The sequence below is a fragment of the Bos indicus x Bos taurus genome, chromosome 5, assembly GCF_003369695.1.
Source record: "Bos indicus x Bos taurus breed Angus x Brahman F1 hybrid chromosome 5, Bos_hybrid_MaternalHap_v2.0, whole genome shotgun sequence".
NCBI lineage: Eukaryota > Metazoa > Chordata > Mammalia > Artiodactyla > Bovidae > Bos > Bos indicus x Bos taurus.
Genome location: NC_040080.1, coordinates 89075361 through 89095930, shown reverse-complemented (window position 1 = coordinate 89095930; position 20570 = coordinate 89075361). Strand labels below are relative to the sequence as shown.

Sequence of the window (20570 nt, the reverse complement as noted above, 5' to 3'; positions counted from 1 at the left end):
GCCTTGGAGAGTGATGGTGGTCTCTGGAGAGTCCATTAAGCAGGAGTTCTGCTCTGATCTGTATGAATTCTCCAGGGCCAACAATTCCTTCCCTGTATTACTTTTTTCAGTGAGTTGCATTATCTAAGAGGTACTTGTCCATGCCAATTATTTCTAAAGATTAAAATACAGAGTTCTAAGATTTCTTAGTTGTAAATCTTGGAATTCCTTCCCTTCTTCCCTCTCTCCTTCCTTTTCCTCTCTTATATTTTAAATAATATTTGATTATAGAAAGATAATAATAAAGGATATAACATGAAAACTGATATTGAAGGTATTTTAAATTGAGAAGTGTATTAAAGATATTTTAATGATAAAAGAAAGTACAAGTTTATCATGTTATCCAAAATTAATTGTTTTATTTATTGCAACAGTTAGACCTGGACATGGAACAGTAGACTGGTTACAAATCAGGAAAGGAGTGCGTGAAGACTGTATATTGTCACCCTGCTTATTTAACTTATATGCAGAGTACATCTGCATCTGTGAAATGCTGGGCTAGATGAATCACAGGCTGGAATCAAGATTTCCTGGAGAAATATCAATAACCTCATATATGCAGATGACACCATCCTTATGGAAGAAAGTGAAGAAGAACTTAAGAGCCTCTTGATGAAAGTGAAAGAGGAGAGTGAAAAAGTTGGCTTAAAACTCAACATTCAGAAAACTAAGATCATGGCATCCGGTCCCATCACTTCATGGCAAATAGATGGGGAAATGGTGGAAACAGTGACAGACTTTATTTTCTTAGGCTCTAAAATTACTACAGATGGTGACTGCAGCCATGAAATTAAGACGCTTGTTCCTTGGGAGAAAAGCAATGACCAACCTGCTGCTGCTACTGCTAAGTCGCTTCAGTCATGTCCGACTCTGTGCGACCCCATAGACGGTGGCCAACCAGGCTCCCCCGTCCCTGGGATTCTCCAGGCAAGAACACTGGAGTGGGTTGCCATTTCCTTCTCCAATGCATGAAAGGGAAAGTGAAAGTGAAGTCGCTCAGTCGTGTCTGACTCTTCGAGACCCCATGATCTGCAGCCTACTAGGCTCCTCTGGGTGCCATTGCCTTCTCCAATGACCAACCTAGACAGAGACATTACTTTGCCAACAGAGGTCCATCTAGTCAAAGCTATGGTTTTTCCAGTAGTCATGTATGGATGTGAGAGTTGGACTATAAAGAAACCTAAGCGCCGAAGAATTGATGCTTTTGAACTGTGTTGTTGAAGAAGATTCTTGAGAGTCCCTTGGACTGCAAGGAGATCCAACCAGTCCATCCTAAAGGAAATCAGTCCTGAATATTCATTGGAAGGACTGATGCTGAAGCTGAAATTCCAATACTTTGGCCACCAGATGGGAAGAACCGACTCATTGGTAAAGACCCTGATGCTGGTAAAGATTGAAGGAGGGAGGAGAAGGGGATGACAGAGGATGAGATGGTTGGATGGCATCACTGACTCAATGGACATGAGTTTGAGTAAGCTCCGAGAGTTGGTGATGGACAGAGAAGCCTGGCATGCTTCAGCCCATGGGGTCGCAAAGAGTTGGACATGACTGAGCAACTGAACTGAACTGAAAATATCCAAATAAGTTAAAAACTTTAAAACAGTTTTGAGTTAGCAGATACACACTATTAGATATAGGATGGATAAACAACAATGTCCTATTGCATAGCACAGGGAAGTATATTCAACATCCTGTGATAAACCATAATGGGAAAGAACATTTAAAAAATGCATATATAGATGTATAACTTAATCACTTTGCTGTACAGCAGAGATTGGCACAACATATAAATCAACTAACGTCAATTAAAAAAAGTTAAAAAACTTTGAAACATTAACTGTGGTAGAAAGTTTTTATTATGGAAAAATAAGCATCTACAAAAATAAAAAGAATAGTGTAATAATTCCTCTCTATCCATCACCTAGCTTCAATAATTATCAACTCATTGACTGCTTTGACCTCATGGGAGTGAAAAATGTGGTCTCTGTATTACATGAATAGTTGTGTCTAAAACATGGACATATTTTACTACTCAAAGGTAAAAAGGAAGGATAGATATTGAAGATATCTATGATATTAGATATCAGTCTTTGCCATGGATAAGGACTGAATGATGGTTGACTGAATAACTCCCTAGGAAATAACAAAGAACAATATAGGAGGAACTTGGGTTTTCATTCTGGACTATTCAGTACGTCTCTGGACTGAAAAGAAAAAATAATCTTTTATTTTGTTTGATTCACTTTATTTTGGGATCTCTTCTACAACAGCTTAGCCATTTCCCCCCTAAAACAGATTTCCTAACTAAGCCCAATTATCTTCAGCTTCCCACCATCAAAAATAATATTACAAGAATAAATTTTTTTGTGCCTTCAGAAGCATGTCTATTATGTTTGCGATGATACATCAGGTGCTCTCTGAGCTACAAAGGGGTAAAAGGACACCTCATTACAAACTGTTAAAAGTAAAAAGTAAAGCTTTCTCTTTTTTTTTGTAGAACATGAACCACAAACTCAGAAATATAGCTGTGTTTAAAACAACTTACATAATTCTTAGTCTTTTATAATTTCATAAAGATAATGATGTCTTTAGTACATTGCAAAATACATTTTGATATATCAAAGGAATAAGAATTACAAGTAGGCATTTTAAGCATAAGTAATCTAAAGCTACAAAGTTGTACTCTTGATAGCATTTATGTTTTGGGGAGTCTCCCAGCCTTCAAAGGACAAAAGCAGAGTAGAGTCAGTGTAACATCTACATAGACTCCATACTATAAAAGGCATAAACATTTGTAGCATCATGAGAAGATGTCTTCTGCTCCTTTACATTGCGCACAAATTATGAGAATTACGTTGTACATCTCTTGGTCCACTGTCCAGCTCTCTTGTCATTTTCTGCTCTGTTGATCAAATACTGAATGTATATGCAGTTGAGCAGAGGATCCACAGGGTTGCAGTCAGTCAGAAGACAACAAACGGACAGCAAAACCTTTGAAATAGTCAAAGGTACTCCAGTTGTCTTTAAGGATGTACAGACAGATGACTCCTGGACTGTTGATGTTGCCATAATAGATTCTGGTGCAGAACACAAGGACCTACTGGGTAGCACAGAGAGCTCTACTCGCTACTCTGTAATAACCTACATGGGAAGAGAATTTGAAAAAGAAGAGATACATGGATATTTATAACTAATCACTTTGCTGTACACCTGAAACTAACACAACATTGTTAATCAACTATACTACAATATAAAATAAAAATTAAAGAGAAACCACTGGTGTGGACAATAAGATGAAAATGTATATCCAGAAAGAACATGTCACCTTCACACACAGAACCTGGTGGGCCAAGTGTAGTCGATCTCCACTCATCAGTGTTGTCTCCATTGGCCCAGCATGGCAGTTAGGAGGGGGAGAATCAAGGGTTATCTCAGCTAGTTCCTGCTGAGTTCTTATGGTGCTAGTGGATAACTTAGCAGTGGTTTTGCTAGAGTGTGGTGGTTTTCTTCTCCTGGGCAGCAGAAAGTTTTCTCACTTGTTCTTCAGGCTCTGGAGTGGCTGGATCTCTGATCCATGTCTGAATTAGCACTGTCGGTCTGTAGCTCTCATCATGAGACATTCACCAGATTTGGACATCTTGGAGAAATTATTTCTTGGAAAATTCTGCTGCCTGCTCAGCCCAGTCCCTGGATGCTATGGTTGTTGGAGGAGGTGAGAAAGAGGCGGTCAGGGCAAAAAGGAAGCTGAGGAAGTTCAGGCCAAGAGTGTGGAACACTGAAAGTTGAACAGAGTTGTCTGCAATAAACATTTAATACATATTTCCTTAAGAACTTATATGGCAATATTTTTGAGAATTTTACCCAGATGAAGAGTATCTGGGACATAATTATGTGTAGGCATAGTTTGATCAAATACTCATGCCTTGGAGAGGTTGCTGGTGGCTTAGCTGGTAAATAATCTGCCTGCAGTGCTGGAGACCTGGGTTCGATCCCTGGGTTGGGAAGATCCCCTGGAGAAGGGAAAAGCTACCCACTCCAGTATTCTGGCCTCAAGAATTCCATGGACTGTATAGTCCATGGGGTCGCAAAGAGTCAGACATGACTGAGTGACTTTCAACTTCACTGGAGAGGTTGCAACTTTCACTGTAATCCTTGTGGGTTTCTCTATCACAAAATACTTGCCAACTAACTAATATTTGGTCATCTATCAGGTGTGGAGTGTCATCTCTTTGCTGTTTTAAATTATGATATTAATAACTAGTGAGTTTGAGCATCTCCCTAACATTTTTTCCATTATCATTTACCATAGGATATTGAATATTGTTCCCTGTGCTACACAATAGGACTTTGTTGTTATTCATTCTCTTTATAATAGTTTGCATCTGCTAGTCCCAAACTCCCAATTCGACTCTCACCCCGCTCCTACTCCTAGGCAACCATAAGTCTGTTCTCTATGCTTGTGAGGCTGTTTCTGTTCCATACCTTCTGTAGTCACGTGTTTCCTTTTACAGGAGTATATGTATCATATCATTTGGTGTCACACTTAGAACAGCAGAGTGTATCCCAATTTTATGCCCATATTTCCTATGTTTAAAATCTCATTTTGTACATCGCATCTGTAATGCATCTGAATTCCTCTTTCAAGTAACAAAAATGCTATTTCAGATAAAAATAAAAAGTAACCAGTTATTTCTTAAAATATGTGGACAGACACAAAAAGCCACATTTTTAATCATTTCATTTATAGGAAACATTGACAATAGGTAAAGAAACAAAGAAAGAGGAATTCCCTGGTGGTACATGGATAAGAATCTGTCAGTGCAGGAGACACTGGTGTGATTACCTGGTCCGTGAAGATTACACATGCCAAGGAGCAACTAAGTCTGAGCACCACAACTACTGAGTCTGTGCTCTACAGCCCACAAGCCACACTACAGAGCCTGTGTGCCGCAGCTACTGAAGCCTGCAAGCCCTAGGGCCTGTGCTCCACAGAAGTCACTGAAATGAGATGCCTGTGCATCACAACGAAGAGTAGCCCCCATGCGCTGCAGCTGGAGAAAGCCCGTACAGCAATGAAAGCTCAGGGCAGCCAAAAACAAATAAATTGAGTTAAAAAAAGAAACAGAGAAGAAAGAGGATTATGGTTGTCAGAGTCTGGGGGAGGAGGAATCGGGAGCTGCATTCTTTGGATATAGGGTTTTATTTGGGGAATAAAATGTAGAAACTAGTAACTAGGCAGTGATGATGGTGGCACAGTATCATGAATGCATTTAATGCTCCTGAATGGCAATATTAAAAAGGCTTAAATTGTATTGTTATAAACTTAAAACACGAAATACACAATGCTGTAAATAATATGAAAGACAAAACAATAAAAACTGTAACACAAACAATGACCGGAGATGAAAAGTAAAGTTTGGATGAAGGAGCGGGAGAGGGTTGATGATGTGTATTGAAAGTGATGGTGGCTGCAGATCCAAATCTGCCCTTGAGGGTGCTGATTCCTGAAATAGCTCTGGGTCTCCCTTCAGAGGTGCAGTTCAACCCGCAAGGGCACTGGTTCCTGACCTGGCCCAGAGTCTCCTACAGGAGCCAGAGCAGGTTCCCCTGCAGCAGTGGTGAATCCACATGGGTCTCCTGCAGGAGCAGTTTTCAGTTTTCAGGGGGGAAGGTTCCTGATGTGGCTCTGGGTCTAATGCAGGGCAGGAGCAGCTTCTCCATGAGGAGTTCTATACGCTGACCTGGTCTGCGTCTCCTGCAAGAGCAAGAGCAGGTTCAACCTGCCCCGTGTTGGTTTCTGACCTGGCTCTGTGTCCTCTGCAGGAGCAGCTGCAGGTTCAATCTGCGAGGATCTTGGCCCCTGACCTGACTCTGGATTTCCTATAAAAGCAGGCACTCGTTGGTTTCTGAAGTGGCTCTGGGTCTCCTGCAGGAGATGGTGTAGATTCTACCTACAAAAATCCCACTGTTTCTGTCACATCCAGGTCATCCGCAACACTGATGTCCTTCCTGTATGGCTTCTTTCACATGGGGTGTTTTCAACGTCCATCCATGTTGTAACATGTATCAGTATTTCTTTCATTTATTTCATTGTGCCTAAATATACAAACATTTACTATTCAAGCCATTTTAAATATACAGTTCTTTGGGATTAATTACATTCACATTGTTGTACAACCATATCCCCAACAAGCACATTCAGAGCATTCCAATTTTCACTAGTGAAACTCTGTAGCTATTCAACACTAATTCCCGGAGTCCCTGGCAGTGACATTCTTCTTTCTGTCTTTGACTTCAGTGGATACCTCATGCAAGTGGATTCATATATTTTTGTCATTTTGTGACAGGGTTATTTCACTTATCATAAAGACTTTAAGGTTAATATTGTAGCATGTGTTGGTATTTCCTTTGTTTTTGAGGCTGAATTATACTCCTTTGTGAATGCCACATTTAGGTTATCCATTCATTTATTGATGGACACTTGGGTTGCTTCTTCCTTTTGCTCTTGTGGTTAATGCTGCTATGAGTATGAGTGTACCCATACCTGTTCCAGTCCCTGCTTTCAACCTTTTATGTATGTACCCTGATGTGAAATTTGTGGATCATACGTTAATTCTATATTTAAGCTTTTGAAGAACTGCCATACTGTTTTTCACAGAGACTTTATTCTTTTATTTTACTCCCTCTATGGTGAATAATACGTCTGTTTACAGATGTGCACAATTTTGTTTATTCATTTACCCGCTGATGGACTTTTGCATTGTTTCTGCCTGTTGGCTATTGTGAACAGTGCTGCTGTCAATATATGTGTACACCTGTTATCAATTCTTTGGGGTATATTTCTAGGATGGAGTTGTTGAACAATATACTAATTATATATTTATATTGTAAATGTGGACTTCCCTGGTGGTAAGCCCATCTTCTCAGATGGTAAAGAATCTGCCTGCATTGCAGGAGACCTGAGTTTGATCCCTGGGTTGGGAAGATTCCCTGGAGAAGGGATTGGCTACCCACTCCCGTATTCTTGCCCGGAGATTTCCATGGACAGAAGAACCTGATGAGATACAGCCCATAGGGTCCCAAAGGGTTGGACGTGAATGAGAGGCTAACACATCACATTGCAAATGTAGGTCTCACCCTTTTCTATTTTTACAAGTAATGTTTGAAGGTTCCAATTTCTTTACATTGTTGTGAACCGTTGTTATTTTTAGATTTCTTTATTTTAACCATTTTAGAATATGTGAAGCAGTTGCTGCATTGCGGTTTTAATTTGCATCTCCATCATGACTAATGATCTTTGACATATTTTTATGGCTTGGTGACCATTTGTATGACCTGTGTGGAGAACAGTCTATTGAAGTCATTTATCCATTATTATAATTGTTTTTTTGGTCTTTGTGTTGGTGAGTTGTAAACATTCTTGAGATTCTTTGGATAATGATTTATCAGATATATAATGTACAAATATTTTTTAAAATTCTGTATGCTTTAAATGAACTCTATAAATGTGAACCCTGTGGATATTGGATGTTGACTGTAATTTCACTTCTTACATTTAAGCCTTTTATGTATTTTGGGTTACATTTTGTATGTGGAAGGAGGAGAGGGTCCAATTTCATTGCTATGCATGTGGATAACCAATTGCCTAGCACTGTTTGTTGAAAATATCATTTTCCCCCCAGTTTAATGTTGTGGACTGTTGTCTAAAATGAGTTCACCATAGATGGGTGGGTTTATTTCTGTGATCTCCCTTCAATTTCATTCATCTCTATGTATATCTTTATGCCAATCTCATAGTGTTTTATTCAGTGTTTTTTGTATTAACATGTAAAAATGGGAAGTGTGAGTATCTGTAGGGAGAGAGCAAATTAGCCAAGATGGTGGTCAGGCTCTCTCGCCCCACATTTGGTAAATACATGGCTATGTAACAGCTGAGATCATTTACAGCGTGCCACGAGGTACTCACTTGGTCACGGGCTACTTTGTGTGATATGCTTATAGAAGCACCATCTGAGAAGTCCTTGAGGCTGCCTTATGGCTCCGTGTGACTGCCTATGGTTATGTTGCTGGATCAGCCATGAGAGGAGAGAATACAGTGCGTCTGCTGCTGCAGCTGCTGTGCCAGCCAGGAGAGAACAAACGTGTCTGCAGTTCCTACAGCTCCTTGAGTTTTCTTCCAGCTTCCCAGCTCACATCTTGCCTACCATGGATTCAGTGAACAGTGCGCATAGTGAAATACAATGAGACAGCAGCCAACTTTGATTTTCTTTTTTAAGACTGCCTACTTCTGGGATAAATTCTTTTTTCTGTGTCAAGCGCACCTCTGGTTTCATTGTCTAGGACTCTACATCAAGTGTGGGACTTGAACTGATATTATTAAGAGGCTGTTAGAAATTTTCATTATCACCAAATCCCCAGACAGTCCCTTAAAGTTCCTGGATAGATGATCTGAGTTGTTTGGGGATCTTGAAGTCTAATACTCTGCGTTTTCAGAGGAAGTCGGCTGATGAAGTTGATAATTCCTCCAGAGATGCCCTGGAGAAAGGAAGGGAGTCTTTACCGAGGGGGAGGCATTATTGTATTGGATTGCTCACATAAAAGGAAAACAGGCTTAAGCCTCTAATTGAGAGAAGGACCAGGGAAGAGGGAAACTCATTACCTTTCTGGGTAATACTTAGCTCTCTTGTTTTTTCCACCTATAACTCCTGCCAGAGATCCTGGATGATGACCTTACTGATGACATTCTGCATGTCAAGAAGATTCTGGATAAAGTGGGAATTAACTACGGTGAGTCTCCATTCTATTTTCTATTTTACACTTCCTCTCCCTCTTCTCAGCCCTTTAGTCCCAGCACCATACCCCTTTCTCTCTATTTCCTGGTTTTAAGCTACAATATAGTTTGCAAAACAAAACTCATCAAGCTGACTCAGGTTTCCAATTTTCAAGCCCCACTTACTCCACCACTGTTTAGCAATTTTCCTAACAAGGATTCCTTAATAGAGGACTGAGTCCCAGGATTTCCTTCACCTGGACTTGAACATCTAATTCGACTTGTTTAGTTCTAAGCGCTAAGACAAACCCTTGTTACCACTGCACTACAATTTTCTTGGAGTTTAAGAAAATGGACCTTATTCCACTAGGTGGCTCAGTGTCCCTTGCCACCTGGCTAGGAAAGTCTGTGTCTGTAATTTTCACCCACACTTCCACGTCAGCCCTCCTGGGGATAAAACTGAGTGGGAGTTTGAGCTAAAATCCTTGTCTCCTTCTTCATGATCAGGTTGGTCCATAAAGCACTCTGTTCTGAGAAGCTGGATCAGTGGCTCTGTGAGAAGTTGTGAACACCTGCTGTCTTTGCTACTTTTGCTGTCTTTCTGTCCCTGAAATTCCTCTGCCCTTTGGCTACCTCATTTTGCTTCTTTGTACTGCCTTGAAGCAGATTTGTCTCTGAGCCTGGGCCCTCTAATGATGTTGTTGGACATACAAGGACTATTCTCCAGGGATCTGTAAACAGTGCTCTGAGACTTTTGACTCTTGCTCAGTGCCCCCAGTAGCACTTCCACTACAATAGTGTCCTGTGTCCTAAATAAAGGGCTTGGTTTTGAGTGGCTGGTTGTTATTTTCTTCCTGGAGGGAGAGGAAGGAAACGGGGTGAAAGGCGGAGATGGCCAAGGGTCACAGCCACCTTCATCTCTACCAGAGAAGAAATAGGCTGAACTTACAACATCTCAATGATGGAGATTCCTTTCTGTATCAATTCAATTCAACCAAGTTTTATTGATCACCTAGCATAATTCAAAGAACTTTGGAGGGGATCTAAAGCTGGCTAAAAACATCACTTCCCTCATGGACTAGTAGGAATCATAAGATAAACATTAATAAATATTTATAATACAAGATATAGTATCATTAATATTATGAGAGAAGTTAGAAATGTGCCCTGAGTATTGGTAAGAGGAAAGATAATTTATATTTGGTGGAAGGCTGTGAGCAAAAGGGCTCAAGAAAAGATTCATGACAAGAGTGAATTTAAGCTCGTTTTGAAGTATTGGTGGGATTTTAACAGGTAGAGATGTGGAGTGGGAAAAGGACAGGAAGAGCAGGGGCTCCAAGAATCTGAAATGGGTGACTTGAGGGGGGTTGAGGTACTTCCTTACCCCTAAGATAAGAAAATACCCTTCACGAATTGGTTACCATCTAGATCTACCATATCTTCTTTATCTGTTTCTCTGTTGATGGAAATTTAGGTTGCTTCCATGTCCTGGCTATTGTAAATACTGCTGCTATGAACATAGGGGTGTATGTGTCTTTTTGAATTATGATTTTCTCTGGGTATATACCTAGGAGTGGGATTGCTGGGTCATATGGTAGTTCTATTTTTAGTTTTTTAAGGAAACTCCATATTGTTTTCCACAGTGGCTCTATCAATTTACATTAGCACCAACAGTGTAAGAGTTTCTCTTTTCTCCACACCCTCTCCAGTGCCTACTGTTTGTAGATTTTTTGATGAAGGCCATTCTGACATGTGTAACGGTGTACCTCACAGTAGTTTTCTAGTAAATAGTGATGTTAAGCACCTTCTCATATGTTTGTCATCTAGAAAAATGGTATAGATGACTTTATTTCTGTTGCTGGCCAAAATCTTGGCTTTCTATGCCCACCAAAGCTGAATAAAAAATATGGAGACAGAGTTTGGAAATAGAAAGTTGATTTAGTTCTCAGCTGGCAGAGGGGGGAGTATAGTAGGCTCATGCCTCAGGAACTGTGCTCCCACTCCATGAAGATTCTAGAGGCTTATATAAGATGAGGGTTCCCAGTCAGGAATCTTTGATGAGGAGCAAGCATTTTAGGATCTTGTCAAAAGCAGCCATAGGCTGGCATCTGTAATGCAGTAATCGAGTGTAGCAGTTCAGTGGCTCTGTGGCCTTCTTTCTAATATTTAACAAGGGGAAGGATGTTGTAAGGGTAAACACCATATACAGGCTGTATTGAGCATAGAGACAAAGGAAAATAGGTGTGAAGTGTAGCTCCTGCAGAGTTAGGGGCAGAAACACAAACTTAGTTATAGACATGCAGAATTAGGAGCAGTTAAAGTGAACAAAACAAAACAAAACAAAACACTAGGAATGTTCGGTCCTGCTCACTGCTCTCTTTATCTTCTTTGTTCTCAGCAAAGAGAAAGAAAAAAACTCATTCCTCTTTTTTTCCTTTTCACTGCAACATTTCCAAAGCAGAAATAGAGACTTAAGAGAACAAATGTATGGAGCTCAAGGGAGAAAGGGGTAGGGTGGGAGGAATTGGGAGATTGGGGTTGACACATAAACACTTTGGATACTGTGTACAAAATAGACAACTGATGGGAACATGCTGAATAGTACAGGGTACTCTAATTAATGCACTGTGGTATCCCAAATGGGGGTGAAATCACAAAGGGAAATGATATATGTGTATGTAGGGCTGATTACTTTGCTATGGAGTAGAAACTAATACGACATTTTAAAGCAACTATACGGCAATAAAAATTAATTAATAAAAATAAATGAATAGATAAGAACAGCTTGGTAATGGAAGAATCTGGACACTTGGGGCCTTTTGGTTGGGACCCTGCACAGTATTACTCATCCTTGCTGCTTCTCTGGTTTATAGGAGGATGTTTGCAGAGCTTTATTCTAATTTGATTATAAGGAATGCGAAAGATGGAGAAGCAGGAGATATGAGTCCTAAAGTCTGTTTCTGCTTCTTACTGATGGTCTAAACCTGGGCAAGTCATCTTTGTTTCTGTGGCTCACTTTCCTCATTTTTAAATGAAGATTTTGGTCTGGTGATTTTTATGAGATCTTTTCCTGCTTTGACAATCCAGCCTACCAAAACTCCAATTTATACCCCATTTCTGTATTAGACAAGTTATATTTTCTAATTCCCTTTTCCTACCCTATATATGCAATAGGGCTTTTGGCATTCAGACCATATTTCTCTTGTTTCAAAGCCCAGCAACTCCCTAATGAAGTCCCCATAGCCTGTTTAGGGACATTTAGTGCTAGGCAAGGGGGGAATAGGACATCCCTCTCCTATTCTTAATGAAAACTAAGACTTAGGAAACAACTTGGTATTCATCACATAATTTTAGTTTGAATTTGAACCCAGTGTATTCCCATGCTCTTCCTTCCCTAATTATGTGACAAAAGGCTTTCCCTCAAGTCAACAGGGTTTTAGGAATAATCCCTGTGTGTGTTTGTGTGTGTGAGGGCAGGATTAAACGGCTATTCCTCCACTGATCTCACACATCTACTATTATTTTGCCTTAGTTACATCCTCAGGAAGAAATATGCTCTGGAAAACGTAAAGGACCAGCTCCACCAAGTGTGCAGAGCAGAAACGCCATTGAAGCTGGGACTGTTTGACTCAGTTCCACTCCCTAGCCTTCCTCTCCAGAGAAATAGCCCCATCTTGGAAATTTCTCCTGTGAGTGAACCACATTATGAGGCCATGATTTTCAGAGAGCTTTGCTGAAGGAAACAGACAATTGCAGAGAGGATCTTAGCTTGAGGGTCAAAGGATCAAGAACAGATAGAAGTCAGGGAGCTGGCATGGAAGTGGTCTTGGCTGATGTGACCTGTCAGTTTTTGGATAGAACAATTGCTGTTGTATTTCTGAGAACTCTCTTGAGAGCTGAATGGGAGATGGGGTGGCAGTTGAGCATTTGTTCTGCATTCTCTAACTCCTTCTCTTTCCTCTACACCTGGAACAGGTCTTGAACCAAGTCAGGGATCTGAAATGGTCCAGGGTCAGATAGGTGTTGGAGAGACTCTGGGGAGGGGGTCAGAGTGCTCATGCAAGCTCTTGTGATGATGACCTTGGGTGGTGAACCCAAATTTGGACTCTTATCTCTTTGGATCCCAATCTCTCCTATAGTACTTCCCTCTGACATCCGTATTGTCATGAAGGACACACATTTTTTTTTTTTCATATGCTCCTTCTCTCACATTCATTATTTTTCTTTGCACACTATTCCCTTGTAGCCCAGCTGGTAAAGAATCCACCTCCAATGAGGGAGACCTGGGTTTGATCCCTGGGTTGGGAGGATCCCCTGGAGAAGGGAAAAGCTACCCACTCCAGTATTCTGGCCTGAAGAATTCCATAGACTGTATAGCCCATGGGGGTTGCAAAGAGTCAGACAGGACTGACAGACTTTCACACTTCATTAACACTAACAGAACATACTAAATATTGGAGATACAGAATCTGTTAGACAAGGTTTTAGAGGAGGATATGTGCTAAGTTGCTCAATTGTGTCTCTTTCTGACACTATGGACTGTAGCCTGCCAGGATCCTCTGTCCATGGAATTCCCCAGGCAATAATACTGGAGTCAGTTGCCATGTCCTCCTACAGGGGAATCTTCCCAACCCAGGTATTGGACCCACATCTCCTATGCCTCCTGCATTGACTTTACTACTAGTGCCACCTAGAAAGTCCTTAGAGGTGGATGCTGCTGCTGCTAAGTCACTTCAGTCGTGTCCGACTCTGTGCGACCCCATAGACGGAAGCCCACTAGGCTCCCCTGTCCCTGGGATTCTCCAGGCAAGAATACTGGAGTGGGTTGTCATTTCCTTCTCCAATGCATAAAAGTGAAAGTGAAGTCGCTCAATCATGCCCGACTCTTAGCGACCCCATGGACTTCAGCCTACCAGGCTCCTCCGTCCATGGGATTTTCCAGGCAAGAGTACTGGAGTGGGGTGCCATTCCTCTTATTTCCTAGGACCATATAAGAGAATGGACTCCTCAGACAGGTCTACTATTCAATCCTTCATTCACTCTATAATCAACAAATAGTTATTGAAGATTTACTATTTGCTATGTTCTACTCCATGTGTTACTTATTAAGGACAAAGACAAGAGGAGACACACTGATTTTATTTCATTTCTTTCCAAGTTACTCTGGAGCTCTAGATTTTGCCAGGCAATTTTTGGTATGGGAACAAAGAAGGTCTCAGTACTGAGATGGGACTCTCCTGAAATGAAGTGGGGTATTTACTAGTGGTCACATTTCTACTTTGTGCATAGTAAAACAAGTGAGGGAGAGGCAAAGAGGAGGTGTGGAAAGGGCAAGAAATGGGAGGAAAAGCAAAAGCTGTGAAATGGCTGATGGAATTGTAAAGATCTTTTTTACCTTTTCCCCCTAATTTTATGGAGAGATAATTGACATAACGGAGAAGGCAATGGCACCCCACTCCAGTACTCTTTTTTTTTTTTTCTAATTTTATTTTATTTTTAAACTTTACATAATTGTATTAGTTTTGCCAAATATCAAAATGAATCTGCCACAGGTATACATGTGTTCCCCATCCCGAACCCTCCTCCCTCCTCCCTCCCCATACCATCCCTCTGGGCCGTCCCAGTGCACCAGCCCCAAGCATCCAGCATCGTGCATCGAACCTGGACTGGCAACTCGTTTCCTACATGATATTTTACATGTTTCATTGTCATTCTCCCAAATCTTCCCACCCTCTCCCTCTCCCACAGAGTCCATAAGACTGTTCTATACATCAGTGTCTCTTTTGCTTTCTCGTACACCGGGTTATTGTTACCATCTTTCTAAATTCCATATATATGCGTTAGTATACTGTATTTATGTTTTTCCTTCTGGCTTACTTCACTCTGTATAATAGGCTCCAGTTTCATCCACCTCATTAGAACTGATTTAAATGTATTCTTTTTAATGGCTGAGTAATACTCCATTGTGTATATGTACCACAGCTTTCTTATCCATTCATCTGCTGATGGACATCTAGGTTGCTTCCATGTCTTGGCTATTATAAACAGTGTTGCGATGAACATTGGGGTACACGTGTCTCTTTCCCTTCTGGTTTCCTCAGTGTGTATGCCCAGCAGTGGGGTTGCTGGATCATAAGGCAGTTCTATTTCCAGTTTTTTAAGGAATCTCCACACTGTTCTCCATAGTGGCTGTACTAGTTTGCATTCCCACCAACAGTGTAAGAGGGTTCCCTTTTCTCCACACCCTCTCCAGCATTTATTATTTGTAGACTTTTGGATCGCAACCATTCTGACTGGTGTGAAATGGTACCTCATAGTGGTTTTGATTTGCATTTCTCTGATAATGAGTGATGTTGAGCATCTTTTCATGTGTTTGTTAGCCATCTGTATGTCTTCTTTGGAGAAATGTCTATTTAGTTCTTGGGCCCATTTTTTGATTGGGTCATTTATTTTTCTGGAGTTGAGCTGTAGGAGTTGCTTGTATATTTTTGAGATTAGTTGTTTGTCAGTTGCTTCATTTGCTATTATTTTCTCCCATTCTGAAGGCTGTCTTTTCACCTTGCTAATAGTTTCCTTTGATGTGCAGAAGCTTTTAAGGTTAATTAGGTCCCATTTGTTTATTTTTGCTTTTATTTCCAATATTCTGGGAGGTGGGTCATAGAGGATCCTGCTGTGATGTATGTCGGAGAGTGTTTTGCCTATGTTCTCCTCTAGGAGTTTTATAGTTTCTGGTCTTACGTTTAGATCTGGAAAATCCCACGGACGGAGGAGCCTGGTGGGCTGCAGTCCATGGGGTCATGAAGAGTCGGACATGACTGAGCGACTTCACTTTCACTTTCCACTTTCATGCATTGGAGAAGGAAATGGCAACCCACTCCAGTGTTCTTGCCTGGAGAATCCCAGGGATGGGAGAGCCTGGTGGGCTGCCATCTATGGGGTTGCACAGAGTCGGACACGACTGAAGCGGCGCAGCAGAAGCAGCAGCAGCAGCAGCAGCAATTGACATAAATTAATGTGTAAATTCTAGGCATACAGCATGATCGTTTTACAGATATATATATTGGAGGAAGATATGGCAATCCACTGCAGTATTCTTGCCTGGAGAATCCCGTGGACAGAGGAGCCTGGTGGGCCACAGTCCATAAGCTTGCAAAGAGTTGAACATGACTGAAGTGACTGAGCACACATGCATATATATACATACACACATATGTGTGCATGTATATATATGTATATATACATATATGTGTATATATATATGCATTGCAATAGGTTTAATTAATATGCATCATCTCAAAACAACTAATTGGGAAAATCCTGAGAGTTCTCTCTGATGTAGAATATTTTTACACATTGAGGTAAGGGGAAGCATTTTTGGCCCATACATGGTTCAGCCTGAATTTTGTTGAACCAGAACAGCCTGTCAAACTCACAGAGAATATCTGTTTTAACCACTGAGATAAAGAATGTCTGTTTTGAAAATAAGGATAACAAACTCCCTTCACACAACATCCATATTAACATCCTCAAAAATATGGTTCCATTCCCAGACACTAGGGTCCTGCTGTCTCACTGTATATGGATTATAACTGTCTCTTTTTGGACACTTGAGGAATACACCCCTGTCATGTTTGATGTATGTTCTTTTTTCTGTTAAGGTAGATGATCATGCTAAAAATCATGCTTCAGTGGGGAAGTTTCTCAGAATTATCTGAGAGGCTGTCTCCTGGGCTATAGCCCTAAATTTGGCTCAAATAAAACTCCTCTATTCTTAAAAAAATTCCCATCATCTCATAAAAGTGAAAGTGAAGTCGCTGAGTCTTGTCTGACTCTTTGCGACCCCATGGACTATAGCCTACCAGGTTCCTCCATCCATGGGATTTTCAAGGCAAGAGTACTGGAGTGGGGTGCCATTTCCTTCTCCAGGAGATCTTCCTGACCCAGGGATTGAACCCAGGTCTTCTGCATTGTAGGCAAACGCTTTACCATCTGAGCCACCAGGGAAGCTCTCATAAAGATATCATATAAAGAAAAGAAAGAAGAAAGAGGAAGATCTTTTCTCCTTGTGATGAGAACTCTTAGGATTTACTCTCTTAACAAATTCCCTGTATATCATACAGTGGTGTTAATTATAATCATCATGTTGTGTACATCCCTATACTTATTTTACACTGGAAATTTGTACCTTTTGATCACCTTCCTCCCACCCTCCACTCCTGATAACTACATGTCTGATATCTTTTTCTATGAGTTTGGTTGATCTCTAGGTTCCACATGTATGTGACATCATATTGCATTTGTCTTTCTATGTCTGACCCATTCCACTCAGCATAATGCCTTCAAGGAACTTCCATGTTGTCACAAGTGGTAGAATTTCCTCATTTTTAAGGCTGAATAATATTCCATTGCTTTATCCATACCTTTTTAATCCATTCATCCATACCTTTTTTAATCCATTCATCCATTAATGAATACCTAGATTCTTTTCATGTCTTGGGTACTGTAAATAATGCTGCTATGAACTTGGGACTTCCTGCATGGCTCAGTGATAATGAATTTGCCTGCAATGCAGAAGGCACAGGAGACAGGGGGTTGATCTCTGGGTTGTAAAGATCTCTTGGAGGAGGAAATGGCAATCCACTCCAGTATTCTTGGGTAGATAATCCCATGGACAGAGGAGCCTGGAGGGCTACAGTCCATAGGGTCGCACAGAGTCAGATGTGACTGAGCACACATGTATCAACATGGGAGCTCATATATTTTTAAAAGATATTTATTATTTATTTACTTATTGGCTGTGCTGGGTCTTTGCTGTGGCCCCTAGGCTCATGGAGGTGTGCAAAATTTCTCTAGCTGAGGTGGCCGTGGGTGTATTTAGTTGCCCCACACAGGCTTCTCTTACTGCCCTCCAAAGGCTTCTTGAGGGGCTGATTTCATGGGCTCTAGAGTGTGCAGGCTCAGTAGCTGTAGCTCATTGACTTAGTTGCTCTTCTGTATGTGGGATCTTAGTTCCCTGACCAGGGATTGAACCTATGTCCACTGCATTGCAAGGCAGATTCTTTACGACTGGATCACCACAGACGTTCTTGCACATGTCTTTTTGAGTTAGTATTTTCATTTCCTTTGGCTCTATTCCCAGAAGTGGAGTTGCTGGGACATTTGGTGGATCTATTTTTCACTTTTTGAGAATTCCTCTATATGGTTTTTGAGAAAATTTTCTTGTGTAGTGACTGGGTCATCTGTGGATGGATGCCATCAATTCTCCATCTTGCTTGACTAGGGAAGCGCACAAGGGTCAGAGGAACTAAGACTTCCATTTGGGACAAGAATTCATGCTGAGATATCTTAGAAATGAAGCTCTCTATCTCCTCTTCTTCCCCATGACTTTTCCTCTTATTATGAGGAGGCAGTAGAGTCTGGCTTAGAAGGTGAGCCTGGGCTTCCTGGCCAGCATCCTCCTAAGAGCCGCCTTCACCTCCTGGTTCTTCAGACTGTAGATAAGGGGGTTCAGTAGTGGAGTCACCACACTGTACTGCACAGATAGAACTTGCTCCAGGGCTGAGCCAGAAGCTGGAGTCATGTACCTTGAAGGGAATTGTGCAAAGGAATAAAATGAGCTCAGGACAACAGATACTTGGCTGTAGGCAGCCAGGGTCCATCCCATCCCAGACTCTGCAAAGAGGGTCCTCTGGGTTGAATTAGCTATCACTGGTAGAAGCATCTAGAAATGACTGTATTATCATGAGAAGTCAGTCATTTCTGCCTTCAAATACCTCCATACATGAGTGATCTTATGCTGAACATTATAGGAGCTGCCCTAAGGAGAAAAAGGAAGTTCTGCAGTATATGAAGTGCTCCAGGTTAGAAGAGAACTAAAAATGATTTCACGCATTTCTATAGTACGTCATACTTTTCAAAGTGTTGAGAATATGAAGAATGTTTTCTCTTCTTTTTTTTTAAATATATACAACTGTATGTTCCCATCTTGTCATGATTGCTCCTTACAAAACTATATGCTAGTCCAATAATGCTGTCATTTTCCCCAACATTTATGGCTCTTGAATTATCCCCGAATGACAGCACATTTTTTTTCTAACGCTCAGTGGAACAAACATTTGTCTGTTTTAGCACATTTAGCACCTTTGGCTTAGAAAAGAAGCCAAGACCTGTAAATAAAGTGAAAGATAAAACTATGTTTAGCACGATATGAATGCTAAATGATTATGAATCCAATAATGGTAAGACTAATTGTGCAAATCCATCTCCAGATTCACTAGTAGAGAGCACAGGCCACTAGTGACTCTATTTCCTGGGAAGCAAGGGCTCATCGACTAGAGCTGTTTATGTTTGAGAGAAAGGTGGTAGAAAAGAGCTTGAGGTTTTCAAGCCAGTGAGACTCAGTTTATATTTTGCCTCCATTCTTAGCTTGTTCAGGCAACTTTGATAAAGCACCTAGTTACTCCTGAAACTCAGTTTTTTTAAATCAGAAATTGAGCTTAATAACATTTATCTTGTGGTATGACACATACTAAAATTGATCTTGATTGTGCAAAGCAGTTGTTGTAAGTAGCTGCCTAATTAATAGTTATAGGACAAATAGGCTTTGGATCATCATCTTTCAGTAGGAAAGAGAAATGGCATCTATTTCAAATACAATATATTATATATATATTTTATCAAACTCTGAATAAAAGCCTACTAAGGTCTCTCTGATTCCCTTCCAAAACTCCCAAAACGTAGGTTAATGAAATTAGGAAATCCTTTAGTCCTTGTATAAGCTTATTTTTCAGAGTTAGACAACTGAGGTCTCGGAAAGAAAATAAATTTTTAATACTCCACACAGCAGAGCCAGAACTAGAACTCAGGACTTCTGAATTCTTGTGCAGTTCTTTTCTTACTACTTTGCAGTGCTCTGTTCTACAGAACACCATTAATTTCAAGTGAAAAATATCCCACTTCCACATTCTGGAGGTATAGCAATGACATACCTGAAAACTCCTGAGCCATAAAAAATGGTGACCACAAGAAAATGAGATGAACAGGTAGAGAAGATCTTATTCTGACCTGAGGCAGAGTTGATCCCCAAGGCTGTCATGATGATATGGGTGTAGGATCCCAGGAGTAGGACAAGGGTCCCAAGGCCCAGGACCACCATGGTGGTCAGGATGGAGGCAACGTTCATGTAGGGGTCAGAACAGGCCAACAGGAGCACTGGAGGAAACTCACAGGCAAAACTGCGGATGAGGTTGGGACCACAGAAATGCTGCTGAGCCAGGAGGATGGTGTTAAGCAGGCCAGTCCCCATTCCTATGGCCCAGGAGGCTCCCACTAGGCCAATACATATCTTCTTATTCATGGTCACCACATATGACAGGGGGTGGCACACAGCCTGGTACCGGTCATAGGCCATGACTGAAAGGAGGCAAGCTTCAGTGGCCCCAGAAAATATGACCAAAGAGATCTGGGTGAAACATTCAAGGAAGGATATAGTCTTCCACTTGGAAAGTAGGTTCTCTAGCAGCTTAGGCACAATGACTGAGGAATAGAAAGCATCCAGGAAGGAGAGGTGACTGAGGAAGAAGTACATGGGGGTGTGGAGGTGGGAGTCAGTCCTGATCACCAGCAGCATCAGCAGGTTCCCTGTGAGGGTCAGGAGGTAAACCACCAGGAATGTTACAAAGAGTACTGCCTGGATCTGAGGGTTGTTGGATAGTCCTTGGAGAACAAACACAGTGACTCTGGTTGTGTTGCCAACTTCCAT

The 20570-nt window shown here is 41.1% G+C and overlaps 1 protein-coding gene and 1 pseudogene across 1 annotated transcript; both read right to left on the bottom strand.

The window, feature by feature from the left end:
* Window positions 1-2889: 2889 nt before the first annotated feature.
* On the bottom strand, window positions 2890-11658 carry LOC113893769 (annotated as a pseudogene).
* A 6572-nt stretch (window positions 11659-18230) lies between these two features.
* On the bottom strand, window positions 18231-20570 carry LOC113893570 (olfactory receptor 8S1-like). Its single transcript, XM_027543492.1, has 2 exons — window positions 19798-20570; window positions 18231-18393 (listed from the first exon to the last, which is right to left on the bottom strand). Exons 1-2 carry the CDS (start codon window positions 20568-20570, stop codon window positions 18231-18233), a joined length of 936 nt encoding a protein of 311 aa, XP_027399293.1.